General features: G+C 38.7%; 1 protein-coding gene across 8 annotated transcripts in view; it reads right to left on the bottom strand.

The window, feature by feature from the left end:
- MAPK9 (mitogen-activated protein kinase 9) overlaps window positions 1-15,712 on the bottom strand; it is a 60,643-nt gene that overhangs the window by 28,818 nt on the left and 16,113 nt on the right. For all 8 annotated transcript variants that reach the window (XM_005661441.3, XM_003354171.5, XM_005661440.3 and 5 more), the window contains 2 exons: window positions 5,229-5,358; window positions 1,946-2,004 (listed from right to left, as the gene is read on the bottom strand). In XM_005661441.3, the coding sequence (XP_005661498.1) occupies window positions 1,946-2,004; window positions 5,229-5,358 (189 nt within the window). The remainder of the gene's footprint in view (window positions 1-1,945; window positions 2,005-5,228; window positions 5,359-15,712) is intronic.

The raw sequence follows: 15,712 nt of genomic DNA, 5'->3' as shown, positions 1-15,712 counted from the left end.
AGGCTTTTGCCTTCACTGCTTTGCTGAAACTGTCCTCAAGGCTCCTGATGTGTTTCATGATGCTAAATCCAAGAGCCAGTCCTACAATCCCTGGCCAACTGTGCCCTTTTCCTACCTCAGCTTCTGACTGTTGAAGTGCCAATACTCGGTCCTTGACCTGCTTTTCTCTAACTGCACCCAGTCTTGGTGATCTTCTCTACTCTCCAGTCTCAAAACTTTAAATAGCATCTATAGACTGTCAACTCTCAAATTAATACCTGCAACACAGACTTCCCTCCTGAGCTCCAGGCTCATTTATCTACCTGCCTACTTCACAGTTCCACTTGGGTGTCCAAGAGACATCTTGAAATCCACATCCAGAACTGAGCTCCTGATGCTTCGCTACCCCCTAATCTGTTCTTCCAGTAGCTTTCCTCATCTCAGTTGAGAACACTTTTATCCTTCAGGTGCTTAGGCCAAAACTCCAGGTGCTGTTCTCAACTTCTCTTTCTCTCACACTCACCCCTCTAAGAACAAACACTGCAATTGTACCTTCAAAACAGTTTCAGTATCCAATCTCTTGCCTTTACCATCACTATCACCCTTCTGGTCTAAACACAGCCACTATGATCTCTCACCTGAATTGATGCAATAGCCTCCTGACTGGTCTTTTGTGTTTTACCCGTTACAATGGGTTCTCAACCCAGAAACCAAAGTTATTCTTTTTTTTTGTTGTTGTTTTTGTTTTTTTGCTATTTCTTTGGGGCTGCTCCCACGGCACATGGAGGTTCCCAGGCTAGGGGTCGAATCAGAGCTGTAGCCACTAGCCTACACCAGAGCCACAGCAACGCGGGATCCGAGCCATGTCTGCAACCTACACCACAGCCCACGGCAACGCCGGATCGTTAACCCACTGAGCAAGGGCAGGGACCAAACCCGCAACCTCATGGTTCCTAGTCAGATTCGTTAACCACTGCGCCACAACAGGAACTCCGAAAGTTATTCTTTTAAAATGTAAGTCAGATAAGCTCACTTCTTGGCTGAAAGTCTTACTAGTTTGCTTTAGAGTAAAGGAAAATCCTTACAATGGTCTAGAGGTCCAGCAGTGTCTGGCTCTGTCACTTCTCTGAGCCCACCTCTACTGCCTGTTCCTTCTATCTTGATTCTTCTGCCTTCTCCCAAATATTTATAGAACTAAACCCCTCAATCCTTTCAAGGCTTTCCTCAAATGTCACCAATCCAGTGAGGTCCCTCCCTAACCACCCTTCTTAAAATTGCAACATCCTAAAGAAGGACATCATTTATTTGTTATTTTGATTGTCTATCTTCCCTTGCTTTCCAGCAAGCTCTAGAAAGAAATACAACCACCTGCAATTCTTAAATAATAAAAGGAATTTTTGCCTGTTTTGGTTACTAAAGTATGCCAAGTTCAAGAGATAGTCTAGCACACAGTCGGCAATCAAATATTTGTTGAGCTAATGAATACACCAATAAATTTAGGGTGAGGTTAGGCATTATATCTCAATAACAAATTAACATTTCATTTTATTGTTAAAAAGATGATTCTATTTCAGATTTTGGAAACAGACAATATTTAATGACTTACCCATTTCAAATAATAATTGTAAACACCTGAACCCTACAATCTGGGCTTTCAGAGGACTGGAGAAAAACATTTTATATTTAAGTAAAGCAAATCAGCAGCACTAATAATACTGTCTGCTCTGAAGAAGTATTTTCAGGCATCCTTTATCTGTCATAGAAATGATAACCATCCAGGAATAAATAGTTGAATATTATTATTATCCATTTTCCTTGATATTTTCCTCCTACAGAGAAAAGTGGCTAAGCAATCATTAAAAATGTATTGCCAACTACATTTCCTAAGTTAAAAAAGCAGTTACTTTCTTTTTTAAGTTTTCAGTCTATGATGCACAGTATACTACTCAATAAAAATAATACTTACACATCTTGGAATTCTTCTAAAGTTTTTTGTGGTGTAAACACATTTAACAAACTAATTATCTGAAAAGAGAAAATTACATGTCAGCATGTCAAATGACTCTACATGATTATAAAAATTAACTTTAACAGTAAAATGTATTAAAACTGGAAAAAATTACAGAACTCAGTATTTAGTATTGTTGTTATTGCTTTTACCCAAACATTCTATTACATAGCATTTGAAAAAGTTAAATGATTAGGATTCTCACCTTGGAAATAAGATACACTTTTAATCAAACCACTTTTATGTATCCCTAGTAACTCATTATCACAGAATTTTAACACATAATGTCTTCCTGGCTTTGAACATAAAACAGTAGTGATTACACGTAGAAAAATACTGAAAAAAAGCAATATGTTAACCCTGAAAAGAAGGGTTCAAGAACTGACCCCACTACAGGCCTTGGTCCTGGCACCCCAACAGCTAAACAATGAATCCTGCTATTGGAGCATCAAACACACATTCTCAATCATTTCAAATGACTGAGAGAAAGAAAGATGAATTATTCAGTATATAGGATTGGGGTGGCTGGCTAGCCAAGGAAAAAATAAAACTGGAACTATACTTCAATCTTTTTTTTTTATTTTTTATTTTATTGAGCGCTTCTTCTTCTTCTTTTTTTTTTTTTTTTTGGTCTTTTTGCCATTTCTAGGGCCACTTCTGCGGCATATGGAGATTCCCAGGCTAGGGGTCGAATCAGAGCTGTAGCGTCTGGCCTACACCACAGCCACAGCAACTTGGGATCCGAGCCGCGTCTGCAACCTACACCACAGCTCACAGCAACGCCGGATCCTTAACCCACAGAGCGAGGCCAGGAATCGAACCCACGACCTCATGGTTCTTAGTCGGATTCGTTAACCACTGAGCCACGACGGGAACTCCCATACTTCAATCTTTATACCTAGATAAACTCAAAATGGAACAAAAATTTAAATCTAAAACATGAGGAGTTCCTGTCGTGGTTCAGCAGTAACCAATCTGACTAGTATCCATGAGGACGCAGGTTCAATCCCTGGCCTTGCTCAGTGGGTTAAGGATACAGTGTTGCTGTGAGCTGTGGCGTAGGTCACAGATGCAGCTCGGATCTGGCATTGCTATGGCTGTGGCGTAGGCCAGCAGCTGTAGCTCTGATTTGACCTCTAGGCTGGGAACCTCCACATGACACAGGTGCAGCCCTAAAAGACAAACGTAAATAAATAAATAAATCTAAGACATGAAACGATGAAACATTTAAATACGGATAAACATCCTCCCTTCTGCTCTGCCTGTCCTATCACCTCCTCAGAATTCTGGTGTAGAAAAGCCTTTTCTAAGCATGACAGGAAACCTAGATTTGATTACATTAAAGAAACAAAATCAGTATGGCAAAAACCTAAATTAGAACCTAAATTTTCTTCTACAGAGAAAGAAAGGTCAGGTGGAAGAGAAGTAGTGGGAAGTATATTAACAGCTTTAGTACACAAAGATCTTCAATAAATGATAAGAAAGAAGCCCACAGTCCTAGAGAAAAATGGACAAAAGCCATGGAAAACAAATTCTCAAGAAATAAAAATGACTAATTGAGATATGGAAAGAAATTCAATCTTACAAATAAAAGTAAGGCATTATTTGTCATCTATCAATTTGGTAGGTAAAACAAAACAATCAACAATATGCAATTCTGGGATATTTTAAAATATAAGACATTCTCAGATACTCAATGAAAATGTAAAACTAACAAGCTTCCTTGAGGTGAATTTGTCAGCATATATTAAGACCAGAAGTGTGCATACGCTTTGACCCTTCAATCTTGGCTAAGGAATTCACATGGACAAGTGTGCAAAGATGCATGTTTAAGGATGTTCACTACAGCACTGCTTATAGTAGCAAAAAACTGGAAACAATATTAATATCCGAGAATAAGTGATTGGTTAAATAAATTACTGTGCATCTTTACTATGTAGGCATTTTAAAAATGGTTTATATCTATGTTCCTTAATGTATATGAGATCTAGCAGCATTCCACTGGGAAAAAGCAGGATGCATCAAAATGTAACTGACCTGTTTATGGATGTGTGTATATACATGCATAAGAATGCCCACCAAAATGTGATCTGCTGGTGATGGGATTCAAGGATTTTTGCCTTTTTGTTGATACTGTTTGAAGTTTTAAAAATTTTTCTGTAACTTAAAAAAATTATTTATTTTTACTTAGTGTAAAATAAAGCATGAATTGGAGGAATTAAAAACAAACTCAGGAGTTCCCATCGTGGCGCAGTGGTTAACGAATCCAACTAGGAACCATGAGGTTGCGGGTTCGGTCCCTGCCCTTGCTCAGTGGGTTAACGATCCCGCATTGCCATGAGCTGTGGTGTAGGTCACTGACGCGGCTCGGATCCCGTGTTGCTGTGGCTCTGGCGTAGGCCAGTGGCTACAGCTCTGATTGGACCCCTAGCCTGGGAACCTCCATATGCCGTGGGAGCGGCCCAAAGAAATAGCAAAAAGACAAAAAAAAAAAACAAACTCAAACTACAGACTCAAAAGATTAAACCTATCTTGTTTAATATCCCTACACCAGAAAAATCCAGCATAAATGTTACAATAAAGGGAACCATAGAGAGTTGAGTATAATCTTAAATATTTATCTTCCTGTAACAAAAAGAGATCACATGGAAGGGAGATCTCCAAAGCCCTTTCCAGACTTAACATTTTATGATGTTATAACATGGCAAGGTTATTAAAATCATGTTCAAAATAATGCCTGGGGATCAGTAACAGAACATAAAATGTGCCTGAGAGTACCTTATTTTCTAGAGACATACTATTTTTCCTTAAAAATTATAATCCTTTGATTTCTACAGAGATAGTAAGTACACCTATCTTGAATATAACATCATCTACCAATATTTACTTAAATAAATGTGAATATGTGAAAAATGTTCTAAAAAGTATTTAGATTTTTCTCAATTTGCCAGGTCAATATTGTTGCCATTGTATAGACTCTGAAATAGTGAAAAACAAATGGTTACAAGGTTAATTGACATTCTCCTCCCTGTTGAGTGACTTAAATTCCTATGGGCCATGATGCCTCTTGCTGACTTCAATATCCCCAATGATGATTATGAATTTTATCAATAAAATATAAAATAGTATTTTTATCCCTATTTTATCCTAGGTGTAAACTTAGTGTATTTCCGAATTCAGAAGATTATCACATCATCGGCAACACTGAAGAGGAAACAGAGGAAATATAGACATAACTTACATTTTTATGATTGACACATTTTAAGAGGACAAGTTCACGATAAGCTCTCTTTGCATGAGTTTGATTCTGAAAAGGACGGCTTAGTTTCTTGACTGCAACATTTATCCCAAGAACTGTATCAAAAGCAGCACTATAATTAAGAAATATAATAAACAATCCATTAGAAAGATTTTGGAAAATACAGAAATGTAGAATGTACATTCAATGTATTATCTTTTTTAAAAAAATGAGTAACGAATAAAGAAAAATCTGCTTGCTTTCACTCAGGGTACTGCTACACATGAGGAGCAAGCTGAGTTGGCTAAGAGTACAGGATGGACTGACTGCTTTGCAGAGGCACCAACATGGAAGTAGCCGCTAGGGTGGGATTCAGCAATCCTTTGCACGCTGATGTCTCATTATATTAGTTGAGATTATTAAGTTCAATCAAACAATACAGAGTACATAAAACTGATCAAGAAACAAAATCTTCAGTTTAAATATGCCAGTAAGTTGAAAAAAAAAAAGGCACTGAAATAAAATACATGTACTATGTTGTTATTATTGTTACCTTTTGGCTACTTCTCAGGGATTAAAAGCTACTAAAATTTGAGAACCTAAGCACCATTTAAAATATTATTTCTATTTATTCTATTCAGTTTATAAAACTGTTTACACTTATTCACTTCTATTAATAATATTTGCCAAAAAATACTAACTTAATTTTATCTTCTTTTTTTTTTTTGTCTTTTGTTGTTGTTGCTATTTCTTGGGCCGCTCCCGCGGCATATGGAGGTTCCCAGGCTAGGGGTTGAACCGGCCTACGCCAGAGCCACAGCAACGCGGGATCCGAGCCATGTCTGCAACCTACACCACAGCTCACGGCAACGCCGGATCGTTAACCCACTGAGCAAGGGCAGGGACCGAACCCGCAACCTCATGGTTCCTAGTCGGATTCGTTAACCACTGCGCCACGACGGGAACTCCCTATCTTCTTTTTTTAATTGAAGGCTATCTGCTGTAGCATTCGGTTAAGAATTATTAGAAACTTCCTGTTACTTTGGAATTATTCTTTTAAATTCAGTTCACATGTGTACATGTATACAGAGATGTAAAAATCACATGCCCACATGCAAATGTGATAGTCATATGAATTATAAATGTTAAATAGAAATCTATTTGTGAAACAAATCATTAATATATACACCGTGATTTGTACTTATATATATATATATATATATATATATATATATATATATATATATTTCTTAGTCTCAAGAATTTAAAAACAGACATACCTTTTTTGGTTTCAAAAGTTTTTGTTCAATGAGCCAAATGGACTAGTTCTGAATTATCTGAGTGGACACATGCTTCCTCACTCCTAGTTCCAACTGAATGAGCTACCTTCAATTATTCCTGGCTTTACTTCTTAGAGTCACATCTCAACTCCAAAGAATACACTTTTATTACTATTTCCTCACTTATCAAATTTAGAAATTATCTCTTTACTCCCCATTAGGAAAACTGAGGATTTAATCACTTAGTTGAAACCCCCAACTGCTCCCAGTTTTTCGCTCTTATGTTATTTTTAACTTTTCCCTTGGTCACCCTTGTAACTTTAAATAACATGCTTAAACTTATTGCATCAGTTTCCAAAGGAGGAGTTCCCAATGTGGCTCAGTGGTAACAAACTGGACTAGTATCCATGAGGATGCAGGTTTGATCCCTGGTCTCACTCAGTAGGTTAAGGATCAGGCATTGTCCTGAGCTGTGGTGTAGGTCATAGATGAGACTCGCATCCTGTGTTGCTGTGGCTGTGGCTGTGGCTGTGGCTGGCAGCTGCAGCTCTGATTCGACTCCTAGCATGGGAACTTCTACATGCCACATGCACAGCCCTAAAACAAAAACCAAAAAAAACAAAAACAAAAAAACCTTCCAAAGGAGGCTCTTGCTCCTGAGTATTTAAGATGAGACTATTACACTTCATCTCCTTTTCCTCCAGCTCTCTACTCTCTTTTCCTCCAAAATTTGTTTTAAACAGTCAAGCTTGATAAAACATCTATTCAATTTCTACAATTAAGTCTTCGGTATTTCTACTTTAGGTGTGTCTGAAAGTTGAAAATCAAGACACAGAGTGTATGTATGTATGTGTGTTTATGTAAGTATTCCTAATTGCATAGGTGGGGTTATATTTCATTTTCTAAAGGTCACATGATCCTTGCTGCCTCTCATCAGAGAATGAGACTGTTTCTAGCATCAAGATCAAAAGGATTCTCTTCTTGCATTCCATCAGTTGCTAAAACTTCATGTCCTTTTACTTGTGTTTTATTCTTAGACCATGACTTTTTCTAGCTTTTCCACCACGAGTTTCTAATAACCCTTTTTTTTTTCCTTATTAAGAGAAGAAAAATATACCCCTTTAAAAGCTATCACTAGTACTTCCTTCCTATCTTCTTTTTTGGCCCCCCTGCGGCATATGGAGTTCCCAGGTTAGGGACCAGATCCAAACCACAGCCGCAACCTATGTGATCCTTTAACCTGCTGCACCAGGCCAGGGATCAAACCTGCATCCTGGCGCCGAAGAGATGCCATTGACCTAACTGGACCACAATAGGATCTCCACATCCTACCTTCTTACTCACATTATCTATTGTTTGGAATCTATTCCATTTTTGAGGAAGACATTTACTTGGAGTTTCAAAGCCTGCTAAACAGCTATTGCCCTGGGATTTCTTTTCACTGGCCTCCACTGTTTCTTGTGTTACATGTTCTTATATTTTCTTTCTTGTTGAAGTACATCCTCAAGGAATTTCCACAGAAAAAGTGCATGGAAGATAGAATCTTATTCTGCCCTCACCCTTGATTGACTGTTGGTCTAGGTTCAAAATCAATTTTTCCCTTGGAACGCCACTGATTTCCAAAGTTGAGTGTTGTGGGTGAGAAGGCTTAGGCCTGTCTGATATTAATTCTTTGGCTTCCGTTTTTGTCCTCAGTGCAATGACTTATCACAATGAAATGTTTTATCAGCATCCCAAAGCCCTTCCCACACCTCCCACTAATTACTACCCCTCTCCGTTCCCTAAAGATGGTAACTATTTCTGACTTTTATGATAACCACTTCCTTGCTTTTACCAGCTAAACATGCATCTTCAAGTCCCTGCATGGTTTATTTTCGCCTGGTTTTTGAGATCGTCTGTGTCTGACTTCTTTCACTCAACATTATATCAGGTGAGATATATCCATTGTTGTATGAAACTATAACTCCTTCTGTGTCCCTGCTATAATATTCCTTTGTTGTGATTATATGACATAATGTTGACAGATACTCTGTTTTCAGTTTGCAAGCAATTACAAAAAACATCGTCATAAACATTCTCATACATGGCTCCAGGTCCCCTATGCAAGAATTTCTGATGAGGAGCTATCTAAGAGTGGGACTGCATATATTTCTTAAAAGAATTTTCTGAATATTTATTTAGATTATCCAAGATAAAGGAACTATTTTGTTGTTATTAAAAAAGATTCTCATAATAATAGATTTTTTAAAAATAAAACATATTTTCTCTCTTCCCTCCATCACCAGCCTCCTTCATTATTTTTAAAAAATTATAGCTGATTTACAGTGTTGTGCCAATTTCCGCTATACAGTATAGTGACCCAGACATACATATATATACATTCTTTTTCTCATACATCTTCCATTATGTTCTGTCCCAGGAGATTGGACATAGTTCCCTGTGCTGTATAGTAGGACCTCATGGTTTAGCCATTCTAAATGTAATAGTTTGCATCTATTAACCCCAAACTCCCAGTCCATTCCACTCCCTCTCCATTCCCCCTTGGCAACCACAAGTCTGTTCTCCATGTCTGTGAGTCTGTTTCCGTACATAGGTTCATTTGTGCCGTATTTTAGATTCCTGTTTATTTTAGTAGATAACGCCAAATTGTCTTCCAAAGTAGTTTCTTCTGCCAATTTCTAGGTATTTGATTTTTTTGGTAGTATACTGACCCTATGTCCTGCAAGACATATTCATTAATTTAATAAAAGGGATGGGGGGCACTAATTCAGTCATAAGAGCCCTTTAGGAGTTTCCGTCATGGCGCAGCGGAAACAAATCCGACTAGGAACGATGAGGTTGCAGATTTAATCCCTGGCCTTGCTCAGTGGGTTAAGGATCCGGCGTTGCCGTGAGCTGTGGTGTAGGTCGAAGATGTGGCTTGGATCTTGTGTTGCTGTGGCTGTGGTGTAGGCCAGCGGCTGTAGCTCCAATTCAACTCCTAGCCTGGGAACCTCCATATGCCAAGGGTGTGGCCCTCTAAAAAAAAAAAAAAAAAGCCCTTCAGAAGCAGAGTTTTTCTTCTGGCTGGTAGAAAGAGGGGAAAGTCAGAGGGATCTGAATCCTAAGAAGGACTAGACATGCTATTGTTGCCTTTGAGATGGAGGGGGTCACATGAGAAGGAATGTGGGAGCCTCTAGAAGCAGAGTGGCCCCTGGCTGAGGGACAGCAAGGGAATGGAGGCCTCTGACCTACAGCTGCAAGGAACTAGGTTCTGTCAACAACCTGAATGCACTTGAATGCAGATTCTTCCCCAAAGCCTTCCCCAAAGCCCAGTCCAGTGACATATTGATTTCAGCCTTGTGAAAAATGCCAAGCAGAGAATCTACCTGCTTGGCACACCTACCCAGATTTAATTATAAATGAGTATTGTTTTGTTTTAAACCACTAAGTTTATGGTAATTTGCTATGTGGCAATAGAAAACAAAATACATCATCTCTTCCATATTTTTCTACTCCTTTGTCTCCCCAAGGCTTCATTTTGAATATTTTTTTTACTTATCTTTCAGATAATCCTCTCTTCAGTTATACCTAATATGCTATTAAACCCATCCATTAACTTCATAATTTAATTACTATATCTTACAGTTCTATAATTTCTTTTTCTTTTCTTTCTTTTTCTTTCTTTTTTTCTTTTCTAGGGCTGTTCCTGCAGCATATGGAGGTTCCTAGGCTAGGGGTCTGTCGGAGCTGTAGCCGCCGGCCTACACCACAGCCACAGCAACGCCATATCCAAGCCTCATCTGCGACCTATACCACAGCTCATGGCAACGCCGGATCCTTAACCCACTGAGCAAGGCCAGGGATCAAACCTGAAACCTCATCGTTCCTAGTTGGATTCGTTAACCACTGAGCCACAACGGGAACTCCACAGTCCTATAATTTCTATTTAATTTTTTAAAGTTTTCATTTTCCACACAAAAATTTTCATCCTGTCTTTTATCATTCTGAACATAACTCTTTAGGAGTTTGGATCCAATAATGCCAATAACCCCTGTAGTTCTGTTTCTTTTTTCTGTTGTTTATGCTAGATTTTGTGAATGCTGTCTAATCTCCTTGTGTGTGACTAGTTGTTTTTGATTGTGTGCTGGACTTCGAACTTGCAAAACTGTTCGCTATTGAGAAATAATTTGATATCCAGTATGATACTATCTTCCTCCAGGTAGAATTTAGATTTATTTCTGTTGGGTACCTGGGGTGCTAGCAATTTGGGTTCACCTCACTTCAAATTCAGCAAATAAGATGATTTGAAGCTAAATGGCAGTACCTGCAAGTGCTTGTTCATTCTCACTTCCAGAATGCAGCTCTTTACTGGATCCAATTCAAAACAAAGGAAGTTCACCAGGCCCCTGGACTTAAATTCTAGTCTCCTAGAGCTACCCAAGGCAGTCCAAAGCACTCTCAATCTCTCACCTACCAACTCCAGAATTGTCAAATGCCCTCAAGGGAAAGACCACCCCAATCCTGGGCTCTCCTAACTAGGCTTCTCCTTTCTCAGATCTTGGAGTAGTAATTCTTCATTTACCTACTCACTCTCCAGGGGCGAATGCCAAGCATGGGGTGGAGGTTGGGAGCCAACTGGCAAAACTGTTTCATAGACACTTTGTTTGTTTGTTTTTTGGGGCCGCACCCACTGCATATGGAGGTTCCCAAGCTAGGGGTCAAATCAGAGCTACAGCTGCCAGAATACACAACCACAGCAATGCAGGATCTGAGCCAACCTACCCCACAGCTCTTGGCAACGCTGGATCCTTAACCCACTGAGTGAGGTAGGGATCCAACCTGCAACCTCATGGTTCCTAGTTGGATTTGTTTCCACTGTGCCACGACAGGAACTCCTAGATACTTTTTTTTTTTTTTTTTTTTTTTTTTTTTTTTTTGCTTTTTAGGGCCACACCAGTGGCATATGGAGGTTCCCAGGCTAGGGGTCTAATTGAAGCTACAGTTGCCAGCCTACACCACAGCCACAGCAGCGAGGGATCCAAGCTGCATCTGCGACCTACACCACAGCTCACGGCAATGCCGGATCCTTAACTCACTGAGCAAGGCCAGGGATCGAACCCGAAACCTCAGGGCTCCTAGTCGGATTCGTTTCTACTGTACCACAACGGGAACTTCCAAGACACACTTTTTAACATCCCTATTTCTACCTGCCTGTTTCATCTTTGTTTTCTGTCTCTGCTGTCTATACCCACAACCTCTTTGGAATTCTACTATAGATAAGTTCTCTTCCTTCTTGCAAATGACTCAACTACTTATTCTTACTTCCACTGCTCTGTTTTATCTGCATCAAGTTACCTTTTATTTCAGAACCTTGTTAAATGCTCTATATCCACTGATTACTGCATTCCCTGTCTCTTTGTTTAGGTGTTTGATCCACTGTCTTAAATTAAAAGTTCCAAACTATTCATTTAAGAGGTGAAACCATCAAGGTCCATAGTGACACAATGATTTGCCCAAAGTCACAAAGAACTACTCCTATGAGAATCTGAGCTGGACCTAGAACTCAATTCTCCTGAACCACAGCCTTCTTATGCCTTATACTGTATATCTGCTTTACCACAAAAATGTTATTGTGGACATTAGGTTTATTTACATATACTAATAGAAAATAAAAGAGTATAAGAACAGGCCAACATTCATGCTTGTACAGAAGCAGAGGCGGCAAAAAGGTGTAAGAGCTATACAACCATTTCAAGTTAAGGTTGTAACTCACTTCTAGGTACTGTCAGATCTAATATTAAATACTTTTTTAAAGTTAAACACTTCATAGAACTGTTTTACAAAACAAATAGTCCTTACTACCTTGATTAAATAGCTTGAGATATCAGAATGAGAGAGAAAAACCTGAATATATATGAATATATATACATTTTCCCTACAGAGCTTCAAAATTTTGCAGTTACATAATTCCACTATATAACTTAGTTAATATGTATAAATACTTCAGATGATAAACATTTTAAAACTTACCTAATTATTTTTACTAACAGTTTTAATGACAACAAAAACATAGAAATAAACAAATCACAGGTAACTGTGAAAACAACTCAAAATTAGGAGGCAGAATGTTTTATCTGGATCCCAGCTATTTCATTTAATCTTCTATCAGTACCCGCCCTTTGATTTACCTGCATATCTCTCCCTATATCTTTATAAAGCTGTAGCTTTAAAAGATGATTAACAACTTTTTAAAATCTTGCTCCATTGCTACTATATTTTATTTCTCAAAAATGTAAAAATGCACAGGCCCTCTATGTTGGTTTCCTATTGTTGCTGTAACAAATTACCACAGATTTACTGGTTTAAAACACAAATTTATTATTTTACAGTTCCAGTGTGTGAGTGCATGTATGTTGTGTGCATGGGCACGTGCATATAATCAAGCATTTGGTTCAATCATAGAGAAGGTTCTACTCCAAACAGGAGCTGAGATTATCTGGAGATGTTCCATAGATGAGATAAGTCTTAAAAGACCAGGGATAGTGTCTAGACAGACGAGGGAGGTTTCAGAGGACAGTCCAACCAGGAGATACAGTGGGGACAAAAGTAATGAGCATGAGAAAGAACCTGTCATTTTTGCAGGGAAAGGACCACCAAAGAGAAGTTACCTAAAAGCCAGGGCTTGGAGTTCCCGTGGTGGTGCAGGGGAAGCGAATCCAAGTAGGAACCATGAGGTTGCGGGTTCAATCTCTGGCCTCGCTCAGTGGGTTAAGGATTCAGTGTTGCTGTGAGCTCTGGTGTAGGTTGCAGACATGGCTCGGATCTGGTGTTGCTGTTGCTGTGGCTGTGGCATAGGCCAGCGGCTACAGCTCTGATTGGACCCCTAGCCTGGGAACCTCCATATGCTGTGGGTGCAGCCCTACAAAGCAAAAAAAATAAAAAATAAAAGTCAGAGCTTGATGGTAGAGATACTCAGTCCCTTCCATCACTGATGAGGATGAAAGGAGTCTGACCTACGCCATTCATAGTTTCTTGCTCTATCTAAACAACAGAACGAGGTAAAAGTCCTTCTCCTTACACTATGTACAAAAAGAACACTTCTTTTGCTGATGTTAAAGCATGATGCCAATATCCAAGATGCTGTGTAAACTAGAGCCAGGGAAAAATCCTCCAAAGACTTGTAGGGGAAGCATCTTGGGAAGAGTTTCTGTCCTATCAATCTGAGACTACCAGTGCCAGTACCACCACTGCTACAGTTCAATGGGGCCAAGAAGCCTCAAGCCTAGAAGGTGAGAAGCAGTCACCCATATCCCTGGCTAAAAGGAAGCCAGCACAGGTTCTGGTAGAAACTAGCAGTGAATTAATCATGGAAACCAGGTCTCTAACTCTCATGATGGCACCTCATCTAAAAGCCAAAAGAAAACATCCAGGAAGTCTAAGAATAATTCTCATAATTGTACAAACATTTCTAAAAGAATATATCACTAATCTAAATTAACTAACTCTTTTTCCACACATTAGGAAAGTTAACCCAATTAAAAGGTTTTGATTTGGTAACGAATAATTCGCTTGGGTTACAAAGTTAGGGGGATAATTACATCAAAGAGCATAAAACAGACTGTCAGCTGTGCAGAAGCTCATTAAGAGATACTTTAATCAGTTCAAAGCAGTGACTGCTTGAGCAGAAGAGAGCAAAACTCAGGCTATGGAAATGAGGATTTGCAAGACATGAAATTTAGGAAGGTATTAAAATTTTAGCCTTTATGAGTATGTGAGGTGAAACCTGCTCCAATAAACATTAACAAAATTGTCATTAAATTATTTAAATGAAAATACTGAGTTAAGTGGAAGTACTGTTAAGATTATGTCAACATATAATAAGTTACTAAAAGAAAATGGCAACATGTTTTAATGCATAACATGGAAATATTATATAAAACACTATAGTATCGGGTTAAATATCCATATAAGAAGGACAAATATTCTTAGTTTAAGGCAAATTTCAGTTTACTTTTTTTTCAAAAAACATTTATTAAGGTGAGATTCACATAAACATAAAATGAACCATTTAAAGTGAACAATTCAGTGGCATTTAGCACTTTCACAGTGTTGTGATTCCAAAAGATTTTCATCTCCCCAAAAGGAAACTCCATACTCATTATGCAGTCGCTCCCCATTCCTCTCTCCCCTGTACCCGTTAACAACCAACTGGCATCTTTCTCCACAGATTTACCTACTTTGGATTTTTCACATAAATGCACTCATGTTAAAATACTACCTTTTGTATCCGGCTTCTTTCTGTTAGTATGTTTTTGAGGATCATCCATGTTGTAGCATACATCAGTGCTTCATTCCTTTTTATGAGTAATATTCCGTGTATGTATGTGATGAATAATATTCCATGTATGTATATGAAATAATCTGTGTATCCATTCACTTATTGATGGACAGTTGGTCTGTTTCCACCTTTTGGCTATTGCAAACAATGCAGCTATGAACATTTGTGTACAATTATTTGAACATCTGTGTTTAATTCTTTCAGATATATATTTAGGAGTATTTACTGGGTCATGTAATAATTCTACGTTTAACTTGTTGAGAAGCCATCAAACTGTTCTCCACAAGTGGCTGGACCATTTTACATTCTCACCAGCAATGTATGAGGGTTCTAATTTCTGCACATCCTTGCCAACATTTGTTATTTTCTGTTTTGTTGATTACTATGATCTAGTGGGTGTAAAGCAGTATCTCATTGTGGTTTTGATTTGCATTTCCCAGATGACTAACAATGAGCATCTTTTCATGGGCTTATTGGCCATAAATCTTCTTTGGGGGAATGTCTATTCAAGTCCTTTGCCTGTTTGTTTGTTTCTTCTTTTTATAGCCACACCTGAGGCAGATGGAAGCTCTCAGGGTAGGGGTCAAATCGGAATTGCAGCTGCCAGCCCATACCACAGCCACAGCAATGCCAGATCCAGGCTCCATCTGCGACCTAGGCCACAGCTAGCAGCAATGCCAGATCCTTAACCCACTGAGAGGCCATGGTTCGAACTCACATCCTTACAGAGATAGTGTCGGGTCCTTAACTCGATAACCCACAAGGGGAACTCCTGTTTGTTTGTCTTTAATTGGGTTGTTTGTTGTTGAATTGTAGTTCTTTATATTCTGGATATTGGACTCTTATCAGCTATATGGTTTGTAAATATTTTCCCATTTTCTGGGTTA

This window comes from Sus scrofa, chromosome 2, assembly GCF_000003025.6.
Source record: "Sus scrofa isolate TJ Tabasco breed Duroc chromosome 2, Sscrofa11.1, whole genome shotgun sequence".
NCBI classification, from domain to species: Eukaryota; Metazoa; Chordata; class Mammalia; order Artiodactyla; family Suidae; genus Sus; species Sus scrofa.
Note: the sequence above shows the minus strand (reverse complement) of the source record. Positions and strands in the feature narration are given on the sequence as shown.